The following is a 16,566-nucleotide window of genomic DNA, read 5'->3' as shown; positions in this document are numbered from 1 at the left end:
CAATCAGATGATGATATACATCCTAGCACAAGAATTTCACACAGTCAGTAAGAGCGGAGCTGCCCATGGAGTTGGTCAATGATTTAAACATTCCAGGAGAGGAAGTGTTGGTTGTCTCACTCTAGACAGCTATGCTTTTAGTGCTAATTTATTTGTTTAGTGTTAGCTGATTGTAATTGAATGCTAGCTTAGAGACTTGAGTGACAGATTATATAAATTTTGCAAATATGAAGAAATAAGATTTGTTTGGTGGTTTGGTACACAGTTTGTGAGGATGACTGGGCATCTGTTGAAAAGCAACCCAGTGGAAAGGCTGGGAACAAAAGCCCCCACACTCTAATCCTTATATTCTTTGCTCTAGCTGGACTTCCTTTATTTCACTCCCCCTAACACAAGTAAAAAGCATTTTTATGATCTTCAGCAATCAACATAACCAATTAATCACTGTCACATAAATGGTCTTAAAAGCTACAAATTTTTTTGTGATATGCATAGATTAGAGAAACAGTGCTTACCTATGCATTCAGATGATACCCTGAAGCCTGCTAGTACATGGTATAGCTGGCTACTACAGCAATAAGCTTTCAAAAAACCACTCTATTTTTCTTCTAATCTTTAAAACAGCTCCCTCTTCTGGCATACTCTTTCTGTACTATGTTTAAGTGCCATAGTTCACTCCTTACTGATTTTTAATTCTATTTGGTTCCTAACACTCAACAAACCCAATTTCAGTATTAAGGCATTGACTGTGCAGTACGGCTGTGAAGACAAGGAGAGGGTACCTTAAATTACAACTCCTGAACAAATGGCTAACTCTAATCAAGTATTTATCTAAGATTATCCATATATTTTCTTTTATTATCTTCTTATGTCTGGACAAGAATCCTGGATGGCCAGTCTATGGGTGACATTTGCAGGATCATTAAAGTCAGAAGGGATCACCCGAGATCTCCTAGCCCACGCCCTGCTCATGCAGGGTCAGCTAGAGCAGGCTGCCCAGGTCTGCACCCAGTCAAGCTTTTATTATCTTCACAGCTGGAGACTTCACAACATTGCACAGCAACCTAACCTTCCAGTAGGCAGAAATGCTCATGGCAGTGCCCATCCCTAGCTACTGATTACACAAAGTACCTATGAATTTATGCGCTTTAGCATCTTCATTAGGTGTTTAATATTAGGCTGGATGAAATCGGGCCTTAGAATCCCTTTCTGCACTAGGTGACATTGACCCAGCCTGACCCTAGAAAAAAAACCCAAATCAAAACAAACAAAAAACCCTAAAAAACCTACAAGACCCACAAAAAACACCAACCAAAAAAAAGCCAAGAAAACAAATCACAGAACAGCTCTCATAACCAGGCTGAGAGTGACAAAACTGCAGAGGCAAAAGATGAGGTGAGGCTGGACAGACATTTTTTCCTACTGCTGATGCCCTGTCACTATTCAGTAAAAAAATAAAAAACCAAACAAACCAAAAAAATAACCCACAACAAAAGCCCCACAAAACCAGAAAGAGGGAAAGAACAGCTTTTACTGCCTAATGTATTAGGTATAGATATTTATACAACTAGGCATCGGCATGCAAGCTGTCCAATCAGATAGAACAGGCTCTTGACTTAGTTCATAGAATTGTTGCTGGAGCTCTTTCAGTGACCATGAGCACAAAGCATACAGAGCACAACATGACCCAGAACCCAGAAGTACCCTTGCCCAGGAAGTAAAAAGTCATCTTTCCTCTAAACCTGGCTGTCCATGACAGCAGCATTCCCCTTTCCTCCAGCTGTATTTCAAAAGTAAATAGTGAACACTACTGTGCCCTGGTGGAGACGACACTGGCCTCTGACTTTAAAAGTAGTGTCTGAGAGGATGGAATTACCTTCCTTAGGTAACTCAGTGGTGTCTACTCCAAAATCAGATTTTGCTTCACATAACACTTCTCATCTACCTTCTTTTAATTGATCTAATCATGCATTAAGTACCAAGATTCACATACAGGATTCTGGGCTACATTCTGGCCATGGTTGCCAGAAGCTACCTACTGCAACCAACCTGCCAATATTATCCGTCCTTACTAGGTCCAATGCAGTTCTGGCAGATGAACGGTTTATAACATACTAATTACATACCATCAAGCACATGTAACCACATAAATTTTGTATAAATTAAAGCACATTCTAAAACCAAATTAAAGAGAATTGGAGTAAATATGTTTTACATCGTTTGTAGCATGAGGAAATAGATTCTTTTATTATTAAGCAAACCCCTTGGTCCTGGTGGTGACAGGAGACCTGTCACCTCTGCAGAGCAAAGAGAATGGTTAACAACTTCAAAAACTCCTGTTTTAGGGGGAGTCAAAAAACCAAAACACAAAGGAACTATGCTTCAGGGCTACACGGTTAGTTTTAGTGCAAAGTATTATTATACAGTGATTGTTAATGTAACTTTTCTTATGCAGATGCTGAGGGTGATGATTGTTAAATACCAAAACAGCAGCTGAAGACAAAGCCAGATAATATTTTGAAAGCTCTTCAGAGTCCTTACATTATACTCAAAATTAGAACTTCAAGGACTTTAAAGCTAACAGGAAGTCTCACTTCAAGGGAGAACACATTAAAGACTTGTCATAATTCAGGCAAATTGTTTACACTATTTTCGCTGCTGAAAAATAGTTAAGTAGTCTTCAAGTGACAAGAGTCATGTGAAGTAAGCACATGTAACTACCTCTAGCAAAAGATCAGAATCCAGGCCCCCATTTTCTGTTGTGCAGAAAACCATAAGCAACTCTTGATTCAGAAGATTAGCTCAGGAGATTAAATCTTTATACTTAAAAAAATATGCCTGGTTAAGTCCTTGTAGGCCTTAAACATCAGCAAGTCACTGTATGAGTTGGTAGAACAATAAGATGATCCAATCACCAGCAGCAATCCTACTGCAAGCAGGTAGATGACGGAACTTGGCAAGCACAGGGAGTACTCTGCATGCATGACAAAGAACCGAATTCTGAAATTATTTCTGTATATTAATGCACAAAACTTGTGTAGCATGCTTTACCACAAAAGATGTTATTTACATTACACATTATCAACCATGAACTAAACTTCCTGAGTACAAGATTGCAAATAACAAAATTGCATCGTTTACAGCAATGCAACAAAAATTACGAAGCCTGGAACGAAGGCATTGCAATGCTCTCCTGCAATGAAAGGTGAGAAAAACTTGATGAACAGCAAATCTTCATGAGCTAAACAGTACAGTGGTTTTAAAGATGTAATGTATGTATTTACAAAGTTAAATGTTTCATAAATACACAGACACAAATAGACAGATACTCTGAAAACAGTAAAAAATACTCCATTGCAGTTTGTGGATCCTGGTTTCCAATGAACCCAAGCAATGTTAAATATTGCTGTAGTATATTTTATACTTCACTGCTAATTTTACACTAAACAAACACTGCAAAAGGAAAAATAGCACTTTATGACACAAGAGGAAAAAAAAAATTCCTGTCCTTTCCGTAACACCTACATTTCCAGAAAACCATGGACCTGATCCTCCAACTGTACACATTTAACTTTACTCTCATGAGTAAATCTCATCGATTTTAATAGAAAAGAATTCATATTAAGAAAGGTAAACAAGTATACGCACATATTCTGGACTGAGGAAAAACTGGGCCTTTTACACAGTAATTACTTCAGTAAACACATTATTATTCCTATATGGAGGTTTTGCTTACACAAGGAAAAAATGTTATGGAACAAAAAAGTACACATTAAACACTTCAACTAATATAGTAAAACTTTATTCAAATGCTAAGTTTACACAGACTGCCGTCAATAAAACATTGGCTTGTTCTAGTTAAATGAGACTGAACTCTGCTGCACATTCTGTACTCCAACTGCTTTGAGCACAGTGAGCTGTCAGTCCTCAGGAGGCAGAATCCTGCCTCGTTCAAAGTCAGTGGGAAATTTGCCATCAGTTTCAGAGTAGAAGAATGTTTTGGAGTCAGCTTCCTCCCCATCCCCCCACTTTTGTTTTTAAAAAAATATGTCAGACCAAAGAGAAATCCTCCCCATTATGAAGAAATTTGACTCAAAACAACAGCAAAAATGAGTATACAGGATTTATTATCAAATCTCTTGCAACAATTATGTTCTAGCAGAAGCTGAGAATTTTATCATCTTCCTCTTCTATACGCACCCCACCAACCCCATTTTGTTTGATTACATATAAACAAAATCATATGCATGAATTTCATTAAGACAGGAAAAGTATGTACCAGAGCAGTTCAATACACAGAACAACAGATCACATGCAGTAGGACTACCCATGCTTGGTTCAGATCACTGAACACTTGGCTGTTCATACTCTCCTTTTTGAGTGAGAGTTGCCCTTGTCTGGGTATTTCTTTCCTTGACCTGTACCAAGCTACGATTTTGCCCCTCTTTATTTCATTCCATAAAGAATTTCAACTTGGGATACATGCCTTTCAAGTGTGAAAATTGCTGGACTCCAGAAAGGCTCTGCATTTCATACTCAGGAAATTACAAAAGCATGAGGGGAATGCTATCTAACCCTAACTGTTTAGGTACATAAACATGTTGCCAGATGACCCAAATGTCCGGATCCCTCCTAAGGCTGTATTCTTGTGTTGCCAGACAGAATTTCCCTTGAAGGCTAAAAATGAGGAATATACATTTAGAAAAAAACATTTGATTTACGAGAAGCAAAACTGCATTACGTTATGCCAGGCCCTAGTCAGCTTCCTGCCAGCCACAACAAGGCGCTTGGGTAACCTGATTCATTACTGAATTTGGGTATCTAAAATGAAGATAGCATTATCGTGGTTGCTGTCCTTTCTAACTGCTTTCTCAGTGAGAGAACTTCCAGTTTGTTATCAACATAATTCTGAAATAAGAGCAAAACCATAAATCAGCTGCTTGCAAAAGCTTGCAGACCATGACAGAAGCACTCTGAATATTTCACTGATGCCTATTTCTGGATACCTATCTAGTTAATGTAAGATGTTCTTATTAAAGAGTCTCCGCAGACCTGTTCTGCAGGAAATAAGCTCCATGTAGCCATGCCACTACATTTTCATGCACGAAAAGTTTACTGTAATGAATATAGAGCCCATAAAGTCTGGGTGACTTGGTATATTTTGAGCAGAATAACTTACATGCCTTGCAGAGGTACCTTGCCTTGGATGCTACTGTTTGACTTTCGTGCTCTTCCCCTACAAATCTTTCTACTGATATAAGTTATCTTTACAGATTTACCCTAGTTACAGGCTCTACCACCAACCCAAACGCAAGGGTGTTACAACCTGAACTCAGGTGAAAGCTCCAGAACTTGGGGGGAAAAGAAATGCTTAACTTAGCTGCAAATTTAAGCCTTCCGGAAATGCCTCAACTGGAAGAAAGCAGCAATTGAAAAGCATAAAATCAGGCTTGTACCTCTGGAAAAAGTGTTTGATGATTTGTTCCCATAAAACAGTAACAAGATGTAATCATAGGAGGCTTATTTCTTCTCTTCAGTTTAGGAAAGAATTTAAACTTCAACGCCACTGGGTTAAAAGTTACATTATTATTCAAATCCAGGAGGCAAACGCATAAAATCATTGCGTCCAAATAAACTAACATAAAATATTCAATGGGGCAAAAACCTTAGAAAAAAAACTAAAAAATTGAACCTGTGCTCTCTTTCACCACTACGGACGGACCAAGCCACCCACTGGCCCATAAACAGCAACAGACTACACTTTGACAGGAACAGTGAGCCAAAAATCTGGATAATCAGATGAGTCATTATTTGCTCCACTAATTTAGGGGAAGTAACAATAGCATCCAAAACATTCAAAGAAGCTATAGGAAGCATTAGAAATCTGCAAACACTAAGGCAGTGAAAGAGTCACAATATCTGTGTTTCAATGGGCTCAAGCTCTACTTTTGCTAATGGCAGAACTACTACAGTTCTTTGGCAGCTTCAATGAATTTAGGACTTCTCCATTAATTTTAACATATGCTAGATGACCAGATTTAAATATAACTCAGAACTATATGATGCTCATTGAGTTCAAGAGGCTTATCAGAAATTCATGTGCAAAAATCGAAGTTAAAAAATAACTACTTCCATCTTTCAGTTGGCACACGGCTGACATTACAGTACCACTTTAATGTGCAAGAAATAAATGGAAAGAGAGCAATGGGGAAAAAAAACCCACAGTGCTGTCAGCAACTGCCATCACCACAGAGCAAACAAGTGAGACATCCTAATTTTACCTTACGGCACCGTTATGGATAAAGATAACAGTAATAATCAAATATAACAAAAATTTTGCCATTGCAGTACTATTGATTTTTTGGCCACATGCGTGGGCCAAATTCTACCACTTACCTAAGAGAGAATTTTGAAATTAAACATACCCTTTCCAATCATCGCATTTCTAGACTTACAACAACAACAAAAAAAGACCCTTACCAGGAATAATCATGAATAAGAGTCTGGGCAGATTTTTGCTTTCATCTTTTGAGAGGTCTTTCCAGGGCCCACACTTTAAGACATGGGTAGCAGCTCCGCAACAGTAGATAAATTCTTCATGTAATGGGACTGGCTCTTCTGATGCTGACCTCGTGTTTGCTGTTAGACAGAATAAGATACTGTTATAATAGATCAGCAAATATTTACATAGCTGGCTTTTTGCTATTATACCTTCCCATTGAATAATTGTAAAAAAACCCAAACCACCCGCCCCAAACAGGTGTCATCTCCAGTAAAGAGAGGCCCAATTCAATATTTGATGTTTGAATAGGTTGTAGAAGTTGACACATTACTACTATATGAAAGAAAGCAACTTTCAAGTTTTTGTCACAGAAATATACGGTGATAATTTGAACAATAAAATCTATTCTACCTTAAAGGCAAATAATTTTAAATGTCTTATTCACACTGTCCACTGAAAAGATTCAGCTGAAACCTGTTCAAGGCAAACAGAAGAAAAAATATCAAACAGAACTCTACATGAATGTCTTTGTGAGTTCTGTGTGCCACAACTATGGGAGCCCAGCATCACTTAAAAACAACCACCAAAAACCAACCAGAATAAAACCCAAAATAAAATACCAGAGGCCAAAAGGAACATGTTAATTACTAGAATGCCTTATAGCACTAGGTGGGCTCCTCATTTTAAGGGCAGCATAATTTACTTCTCTAGAAATTTTCAAATGATTGCCTTGGTTTCGGCTGGGATAGAGTCAATTTTCTTCACTCTAGCTGGTATAGTGCTGTGTTTTGGATTTAGTACGAGAATAAAGTTGATAACATACCGATGTTTTAGTTCTTGCTAAGTAGTGCTTACACCAGTCAAGGACTTTTCCTTGCCTCCCCTCCCGGCTTCTTGTGCAGCCGGCAGAGCATGGGGCACAGCTAAGACAGCTTATCTAAACTGGCCAAAGGGATATTCCATACCGTATGACATCATGCCCAGTATATTAACTGGAGGTAGTTGGCTGGGGGAAGCAGCTCGGGGACTGGTGGTGTTGGGCGACGGATGCATCATTTGTTGTTTGGTTGGTTCCACCCCCTGGGTTTCACCTTTCTCTCTCCCTTGTTATTTTCCTTTCCTCTATTATGTTATTGTTGTTATTATTACAGTTTTATTTTTAATTATTAAACTGTTCTTATCTCAACCCATGAGTTCTCTTACTTTTGCTCTTCCGATGCTCTCCCCCACCCCCCTGGGGTAGAAAAGCTACTTCATCAGGTGACTACTTGTGAATTAAAATGTCATCAAGATGAACTTCGGCATAAGCAAGCATCTGCAACATAACCATTTGCAACCACAGGTGCAGTTACCAAATGAAGCATCAGAGGCCTGCCCTTGTTGGAGTACGATCACACACATGCATCGCTTGGAACAGAGAACAGTGCTTGGTAAGACCACAAAACTGTCTGTATCAAACTTCAAGGGCTATTTAAGCTCTACAAAATATTTCCAGTCTTATAAGAACCACATTTCAGGCTTCTGAAGCAACAGATCTTGCTTAAACAGAGTTTGAAAATTTGGTTATATTATTACAGGAATGACTATGCATTCTTTAACACATGACCATCTATAATGGAAAAGGCTGTCCAACTTAACGGTTTTCAATTTAATGAAATTTTAATTCAAGTCACACACAAGGGGAAAAAAAAAGATTAAGTCTAATGACTAATCTAAAAGATTAGTCTTTAGTGTCTCTACCTCGTACATCCTGAAAGTTGCCTGAAATATGTTATGTTACATAGTAAGCAAAAAATCCCAAGATTATGGGCCATCAATTTTCAAAAGGAACTTTAAAGGACTTCATATGCAGCCACTGCAGGAAACCTTTTTAGTAAGCCTCATCTTGAAATGCACAGACAAAAGTGCAACCACCTAAGATTATCGTCTTAAATAACATTAAACTTTCTCGAGTTCAACAGCCACTATTTCCTGTATAACTTCTATGACAGCAATCCATCAACACATGGAATTAGGATAACTCAAATAAAAGAGAATATAATCAAATAAGATGCACCAAAAAATAACACTACAATAAAACTGGATATTGTTGTATACCCCCATGATCTTGAAAACAACAAAAGTGTCTAGTTAAGGATAACAGTAGGCCTTTCACATGGTTGTGCTCAGTGAAAAAGACCATTCATTTTTGAGTACAAGGATCCAAATTCTATTTCCTAATCAGTTTGTAAAGTTTTTAGGCATGTAAACTGAAGCCCAAGATGTACAAAGTTTGCAGGACCATGAGGTGGGAGGGCACTGCCTTCACAAAGTCACTGGAAAATTCCCAGTGCTACAGAACTTGAAAGGAGCAGATCTGAATGAAGATGTCACATGAGGTTAAAACAGGCAATGCAGAAGAGAGAGATAATGCTTTATTTGAACTAAGAAGTACCTTGAAAAAAATCTAGTATAACGCAAACAGAAAACACTGCTGGAAGGAAGGGAGAAGCATTGTTTAGTACTTTTAATTACAGCACAATTCTCTGGATGAAGCTTTTTTCCCTCCACCTTGCTACTTCACCCTCTGAAAAAGTTCATTTAATGCCAAAGGAGACAGCTTTACTGCTTCATTATTCTCCACATTACCATCTTTAACTTACAGTGACTGGAACATAAGTACTTGAAGGAATATTGTCAAACTATAATAAGGTATATTGTACAATGCATTATTATGCCTGCTTTTATTTCCTCATTATCTGAAGCTCAAAGAAGTCAAGAGCAGCTCTGACAGAGAAATCCAGTTACATCAACAACCAAACATTTATCTTGTCATGGTGTTTCTAAGGTGTTAACAACCCAAGAAGCAAAAGTATCAAGTCCTTACCCAACAAAGTAGGTTTTATACAAAGTTTCTGATCAAGAACCAATAAAATCAGTTGCAAAGTTTCAATCTGAATTGATTTCACTGACCAACTCCAAATGGAAATCCCCACAACTCTTCACTCACAAGTAGCATTTGCAACATAAGGTCATAAATTAAGCAATGAAAAAAAGGAAGCTCAGCAACACATTTTGGACTGGAGTGGTAGGCTTTTCAGGTTCTCACAGACTCTGTAGTAGCTTTCGTCCAGTTTAACTTAAGTTCTAATTTCTAACATGCACAATATTGCAGTACCTGAAAGCAAGACTGTGCACTAGAGAAGGTTTGCTGAAAAACTGCCCATCTGAGAATCCCAAAAAGTTTCCTAGTACTAACTCTACATAATATTTGAAGGGTTTTTTTATTTACTGTTGAGTTTTTAATTTGCAACTTTATGGCCCTCAGTAACAGAAATGGACTGAAGAGCAAAACAGAGAAGAGATAGGGGATATAATCCTAGGATACTTCTCAGACCTGTTTTAAGATGAAATCAATAATATCCAAAATTACCTCTGGATCTCCTTTCCTCTTCATAAATGAAGCTTTGAAGAACAGTTCTTCCATTAGAGACATCTATCTTTGGCATGGATTGCCTGTGTTTCCCCTAGAAATATCTTAGGATGGTCTATCAATTTCCAAACACATTTAATGATCAGAGGTCTCAAGAGATGAGACTCATACCAGCTCAGCCAGCTGGCAGAGAGAACACAGTTTGCACCACAGCTCTAAAAGCTAAGGAGAAGATAGAACCACAAACTTAACACGTGGGAGTTTCATATGAGTCATCATGGAGGAAAGTAATAGAGAGATGCAACTATATAGGAAATCAGGCCTTATTACATGCAATATTTTCTTCCTTCTCTCCAACCCCTGCCCATAACTCTCTAAACATATGTGGAAAAATATTACAAGAAAGGCAGCTTCTGTCAACAGTACTTAATCTAGTAACAAAAATTCTGCTAGAATACATAAACATGGGCTTTGATTTTAGGGCACTAGATTAACACGCCCTTAACATAGGTGTCTACCTGATAAACAGACTCCTATTACAGGATACAGAGAACTAAGTGACAGTAGATGGACCGATTAGTGAATAACTATGGGACCAGCCACTAGGTTTCTACCTCAGGATGAGACAAATTCTCCCCTAGTTAGCAAAGCCTGTAATGAGAACTTAGACATATACTTGCACTTACAAACCAAGACATATATTTAGGTGTCTTACTACTGATCTGGACTCACAGAATCACAGAATGGCAGGGGTTGGAAGGGACCTCTGGAGATCATCTTGTCCAACCCCCCTGCTTGAGCAGGCACACCCAGAGCAGGGGGCACAGGAATGCATCCAGGTGGGGTTTGAATGTCTCCAGGGAAGGGACTCCACAGCCTCCCTGGACAGCCTGTGCCACTGCTCTGGCACCCTCACAGGAAGGTTGTTTTTCCTCATGTTTAGGTGGAACTTCCTGTGTTTCACCTTGTGCCCATTGCCCCTTGTCCTGTCATTGGGCACTAATGAAAAGAGTCTGGCCCCATCCTCTTGACACCCACCCTTTAGATATTTATAGGTATTGATAAGATCCCCCCTCAGTCTTCTCCAGGCTGAACTAACCCAAGTCTCTCAGCCTTTCCTCATAAGGGAGATGCTCCCGTCCCCTGATTGTCTTGGTAGCTCTCTGTTAGAGTTGCTCAAGCACTTCCCTGTCCTTCTTAAACTGGGAAGCCCAGAACCAGAGGCAGTACCCCAGATGTGGCCTCAATAGGATGGAGTAGAGGAGGAGGAGAACTTCCCTCAACCTGCTCACCACACTCCTTTTAATGCAACCCAGGATACTCTTTTTATGGAACCCAGGATACTGTTCTTATGGAACCCAGGACTCCACCTACTGTCATTGTTTAAGATAAGAATAATTGGAAACAGAGTTATCCACAAGGAACAGATTACTTCTGCCACATGACTACGTCTCTTCATATTCATCTTTGGTTCAACTGACTCCAGAGTAAAACTAAGTTTCCTTTGCATGTATTGTGCTTAATTATTTATGCAACTGTCCTGATAGCATATTAACAGTTCCATCCTACACTATTACTTGGACTTGACATGTTATTTGAAAGAGAACTTGGGAAAAACAAAATTTGTTATTGGCATCCCTAATAGTATTTAATGAAAGAATTGTCACGAACTCAGTCTAGCACCGCATAAAGTAACCAGAGTCAGTTGACTGAAGTTTGGCCTACAAACTGTCCAACCACAAGACAGGAAAAACAGGTGGGTGTACCTGATCTGAAGAACGATGCTGAACCAAGAGATGCAACAGTAACCACAAGGGGAGAGATAAACTGCACGAAGCAGTGGTGGAACCAAAGCAAAGGAAAAAGGACCACTGAGGCAAATTTGACATGAGATTCCACAAAGCCATAAGAAACACATCGCACGGCCAGGGTTCCTGTGAGGCCACTCTCTGTCCTTTTTCATGTCACAACGACAAGGGGAAGTGCCCAAAACCTGCAAAAAGGCAACCATCACACACATGTTCAAGATGGAGTGTGCAGGGACCTACAGGCCAGTCAGCCTCACCTCAGTTCTCAGAAATCTAGCAAAGAAAATCCCCTCCCCTCAACGTTGTACCCAAGCACGTGAAAGCAACTGGGAGCACACCCTGCATGGATCTGGTGAGGGCACATCATGCTCAAATAACCTCATTACCTTCTATGATGAGACGAATGGCTCAGTGGATGAATGAGGGGAGAACACTAGATGCTGTTTAGCTTAACTTGAGCAAGGCTTTTTACACTATCTCCCATAGTACTCTTACAGCTAAGCTGATGAGATATGGACTAAGGGGAATCCTGGGGGAAAAAAGGAGGAGGGGGAAAAAAAAAAAAAAAAAAACAAAAAAACCCATGCAAACAAAACAATCCAAACATGAAAAACCCCATTAACTTACCAGGAATGTCCTTCAAGGATGAATACTGGGCCAATACTGTTCAATGTCTTCATTAAATACCTGGACAGTGGGACAGTACGCACTCTCAGCAGGTGCATGCATAATACCAGACTGAGAGGGGGAAGGAGACACACCAGCTGAAACACTGGGGGGCAGGGCTGCTATCCAAACAGACCTTGCCAGGCTGGAAAAAGAGGGAACCACATGAAATCCAAGGGTAAATGGAAAGTCCTGCACCCAGCGCAGCAACACAGGCTGGGGCTCAAAGGCTAGCAAGTGGCTTTGCAAAAAAAGACACTAGTTGATAACAAGTTGAAAATGAGTCAGTAGTGTGCCCTTGAAACCATGAAGGCCAAGTGTATACAAGGCCGCATTAGCAGGAGTAGAGAGCAAGTTGGGGGATGCGATTTCCTTCCTCTGCCTGGCATTGGAGAGGCTGCATATGGAGTACTGTGTCCAGTTTTGGACTCCTCAGGACAAGGAGGACATCAACATATTGGAGAGAGTCATTAGATTATATGGATGCTGAGGCATGTGATGTGTGTCCAAAGGACAAGGACCAACAATCAGAAGTTGCAACAAAGGAAACCTCTCTTTGTCATTAGAATTTCCCCACACACACAATGAGTATTATTAAATAATGGAAGAATTTGCCGAGAAGGCTGTAGAATCTTCAACCTTGGCAGTATTCAATCCTTGACTGGACAATGCTTTCAATCCTTGACTGGACAATGCTTTCAATCCTTGACTGGACAATGCTTTCAGCAACCTGATCTACTTCACCCTTTCTGAGAAGGGGGCTGGATTACAGCTTAGGGACGACCTACAGAAGTTGGATGTATGTAAATTCATGAAACTGGACTAGATACAACTGAAAGTGCCAGAATTGGTTGATCCAATTGCAAAGCTGATGCTTATCAAAGAATTACAGTTAATCAGGGGAGCTCTTCATGGCTGGGCGGGGGGAGAGAAGCCAGGAAAAAGATTATCTAAAATCATAGCCATTTTCAATCAAGAAAGGTAAGGAGGAGCACCCATGGCACTACAGGCTAATCTGGCTCAGCTGAGTCCTCAGAAAAATGATGGTAGCATGTATTCTTCCAATCACATAAATGAAAAGGTGTTAATACAGAATGGGAAACCAATCTCCCAATAGCAAATCATTCTCAACCAATGTGATTGTGTTCAATGATAAAAAACCTGGCTACAAGAATAAAAGAAAAGACGTAGATGTAATGCACATTGCCTTATTAAGACTTTTGGCACCATCTCCCACTGCATTCTGCTTTCCAGGCTAAGGAAATGCAGGCTGAATTAACTGACTCGCATAGTTTGAAAACTAACTGAACAAGCTTAAAAGATAGTTAGCTACTGGCTGTCAGCTGAATGTCAAACATGTTAAGCAATCTTGGGTCAGTACAGGAGCCTATAAAGCTCAACATTTTCATCAGAAACCTGGATGATGAGATAAAAAATGCAAACAATGCTACATCATTTGGGAGGGTAGATTCAGCCAGAGCAGAGTTTGAATTCAGAGGGTTGTTTCCCTGAGAACATCAAGGACTCGGCCAACACATCCCTTATGGTGCTCAGCAGTGGAAAGAACAAAGATCTGCACCTGGAACAGAACATAATGCGTCAGAAGCAGCTCAGAAGTAATTGGCTGAGTAGCGGCCCTGCTGAAAAAGATGTTTGTCATGATGGATGCCAAACTGAAAAACAACAATGAGCTCTCAACACTGTAAGATAAACTATGTATCAGACTGAAATTTGAGAAGCACGGCCAGTAGTTTGAGGGAAGTTACTCTTCCCTTCCATTCAACAGCAGGGAAGACATGCCTGCAACACTGAGCCCAGTTTTGTTCACCCCACCAGGTCAAGAAGGACATAGAAAAACTAGGCAGGGTCAAGTAGATGACTCCAGAGGGTGAGCAGCCTAAAGCACATGACATCTAAGGAAAACCTTTAAGGACTGTGCTTTTTGAGCCTGCCAAGAAGGGGATAAGTTGTAATCAAAGAGCAAGCTAGAGCTATTTGAAAGAGACCTGCAAAGACAGCATAGCTGAACTGTTCTTTGCAATGGCAGATGGTAAAACAAGAGACAACAACCACAAGTTGTGTCTTGACAGTTTAAGAGATTACAAAAAAATTCTTTCCTAAGAAGGCAATGGAAGATTGCTAGAAAGGCAGTAGAACCTCTTTTGTTGGAGGTTTTTAATACTCAGCTGGACAAAACAATAATTTTGGTCTGAACAGAGGGATGGACTAAATTTTCTCCAGTTTTCTATAAATCAACAGTTTAAAATTCTTATGGCCCTAAAACACCGAAAAAGATAAAGGGTGAGGTGTGACAAGGGTCTCAGCCAATTTTTCTAGTACCTTAGCAAATGCAGAGGGCTCCATGAATACAGTAGATGACAATAAGTATATAGGTCAGAGAAAGGGAATCTAAACTAAATCAGCCCCCTACAGACTTAGGAAATTGAAGTAGATGTATTCCATGATTAGCTGCACCGGCTTAAATAAAAAAGAAACACTGCCTGACTGGTGAGGTTATGTGACTGAATTCCATATCACAATACAAGAGAGTAACTGGAAAAATAGAAAGCGAGATTCCTTTAGCTGCTTGCTATGCTAAGGCTCTAACCATTTCTGCAACATTATCCCCAGAAGAGAATCATCCAGACGTGACGTAAGCTCCTTGATTTGCAGACTGGAACTAACATGCTCATAGCAAAGAACTAGAAGCAGAAGGGACAGACTGACCGACCTGGTAGAAAACCTGCAAAGATGAACAAGGGGAGGAAGAGGAGAATTCATGATGCCTAGATCTCATCAAGAGTTTCTTTAGACAAACTACAGACAAACAGTTGATGCCAGATCTTCTACAGAAAAAACAGCGAACATAGGCCAAAGACTTTGTAAGTTGTTGTGACATCAGTCACAAATCTTGACAAATTCTGTTTAAGAAAAGCAGCAGCAGCAGCGAGTAGCACATAAAACTGAAACATTTCTTCACTGTACTTTACAGTATAATTCTCTGTCAAAGTCATAGAATGGCAAGAACCCACTATTCCCTTTCACACTAGTTCTGAATTAGTAAATAAAAACTGCTGGGTGTTATCTGTAAAAATGAGCAAAGCTAAAGAGTTAACACTATGGACACATCAAACAAAGCAATGCAGTTAAATGAAATAACCCAATAAAACCCAAACATCTATACCTAAGTCAGTTCAGAGCAGCAGGCTGGTTTTGTCTAAAACAAGTGAAGTAACTAGGCAGCCTTATTTTCAGGGATCACTCAGTGACCTAGCAATCTGACACCTTCAGTTTGTTTTGTTCCTGTGTCATTCCCCCCATGCCCCTCCCTCAGCCGTAAAACAGCACAGAGAATTTCACTGATGACTGTGCAAAAATATCTGAGAACTGCATGGAAATGGAGTACAGCTTACTCATGCTTAGAGCTGTAATGATAAAAAGCTGAAGTGTAGAATGAAAACTGGAATCAGCTTTCATTTCTGAACTTCGTACAGAGACACCATACAGGGGACTGTACATAGAACTAAGTAGGAAGAAACTTAGTTTTAAGAACTGGACCTACAGTATCATCACAAAATTTGTATTTCATTACCACCAATAGCCTCGTATCAACAAGAAAGTGTGTTGTGTCCTGGTGGAAGGGAAACAGGGAAAATAACTTCTGGGTATCCTTTTTTACCGGACAAACAGTCTCTTGTCAGTGCCAAACATTATAAAACCAGTTATTGAGACAGCTTTTCAGCAAAGAAGCATAGGTCTCAAATCAAAAAAAGTGTTAGTTTGGAAAGGTTCAGATTTTCTGGATTCAAATCAGGAATAGATGGCTCCTCCATCAGCCTTGTTCCAACAAGGTACTTTGCTCTGGTATGGACAGTTTGAAAGAATTTCAGGAGTACGGAATCAAGACAACAGAAAACATTTTCAAATCCCACAATGATACATGTCCACATTGGTCTGGTACAAAATTATTCAACAAGAGAAGCTGGTCAACACCCTGGGGAAATGGATTAGGAAGGCCCACCATAACTTTTAACCAGTCTTTACATCTCACTGAGAGTTTTGGCTTTAAAAAATTCAGCATGTACTAATGACTAAAAATAAAAAAAAAAATGGAGCTCTTGTTAATTATCATAATAGAACTATCAGAGCACTCTTGGTCTTGAGTTCCACACTACTCT

At 39.7% G+C, this 16,566-nt stretch overlaps 1 protein-coding gene across 2 annotated transcripts in view; it reads right to left on the bottom strand.

Moving 5' to 3' along the window:
- Window positions 1–16,566, bottom strand: part of LDAH (lipid droplet associated hydrolase) — a 127,846-nt gene that overhangs the window by 104,378 nt on the left and 6,902 nt on the right. For both annotated transcript variants that reach the window (XM_075086717.1, XM_075086718.1), the window contains exon 2: window positions 6,481–6,639. In XM_075086717.1, the coding sequence (XP_074942818.1) occupies window positions 6,481–6,639 (159 nt within the window). The remainder of the gene's footprint in view (window positions 1–6,480; window positions 6,640–16,566) is intronic.

This window comes from Phalacrocorax aristotelis, chromosome 3, assembly GCF_949628215.1.
Source record: "Phalacrocorax aristotelis chromosome 3, bGulAri2.1, whole genome shotgun sequence".
Lineage (NCBI taxonomy): Eukaryota > Metazoa > Chordata > Aves > Suliformes > Phalacrocoracidae > Phalacrocorax > Phalacrocorax aristotelis.
This window is presented reverse-complemented; position numbering and strand designations above follow the sequence as displayed.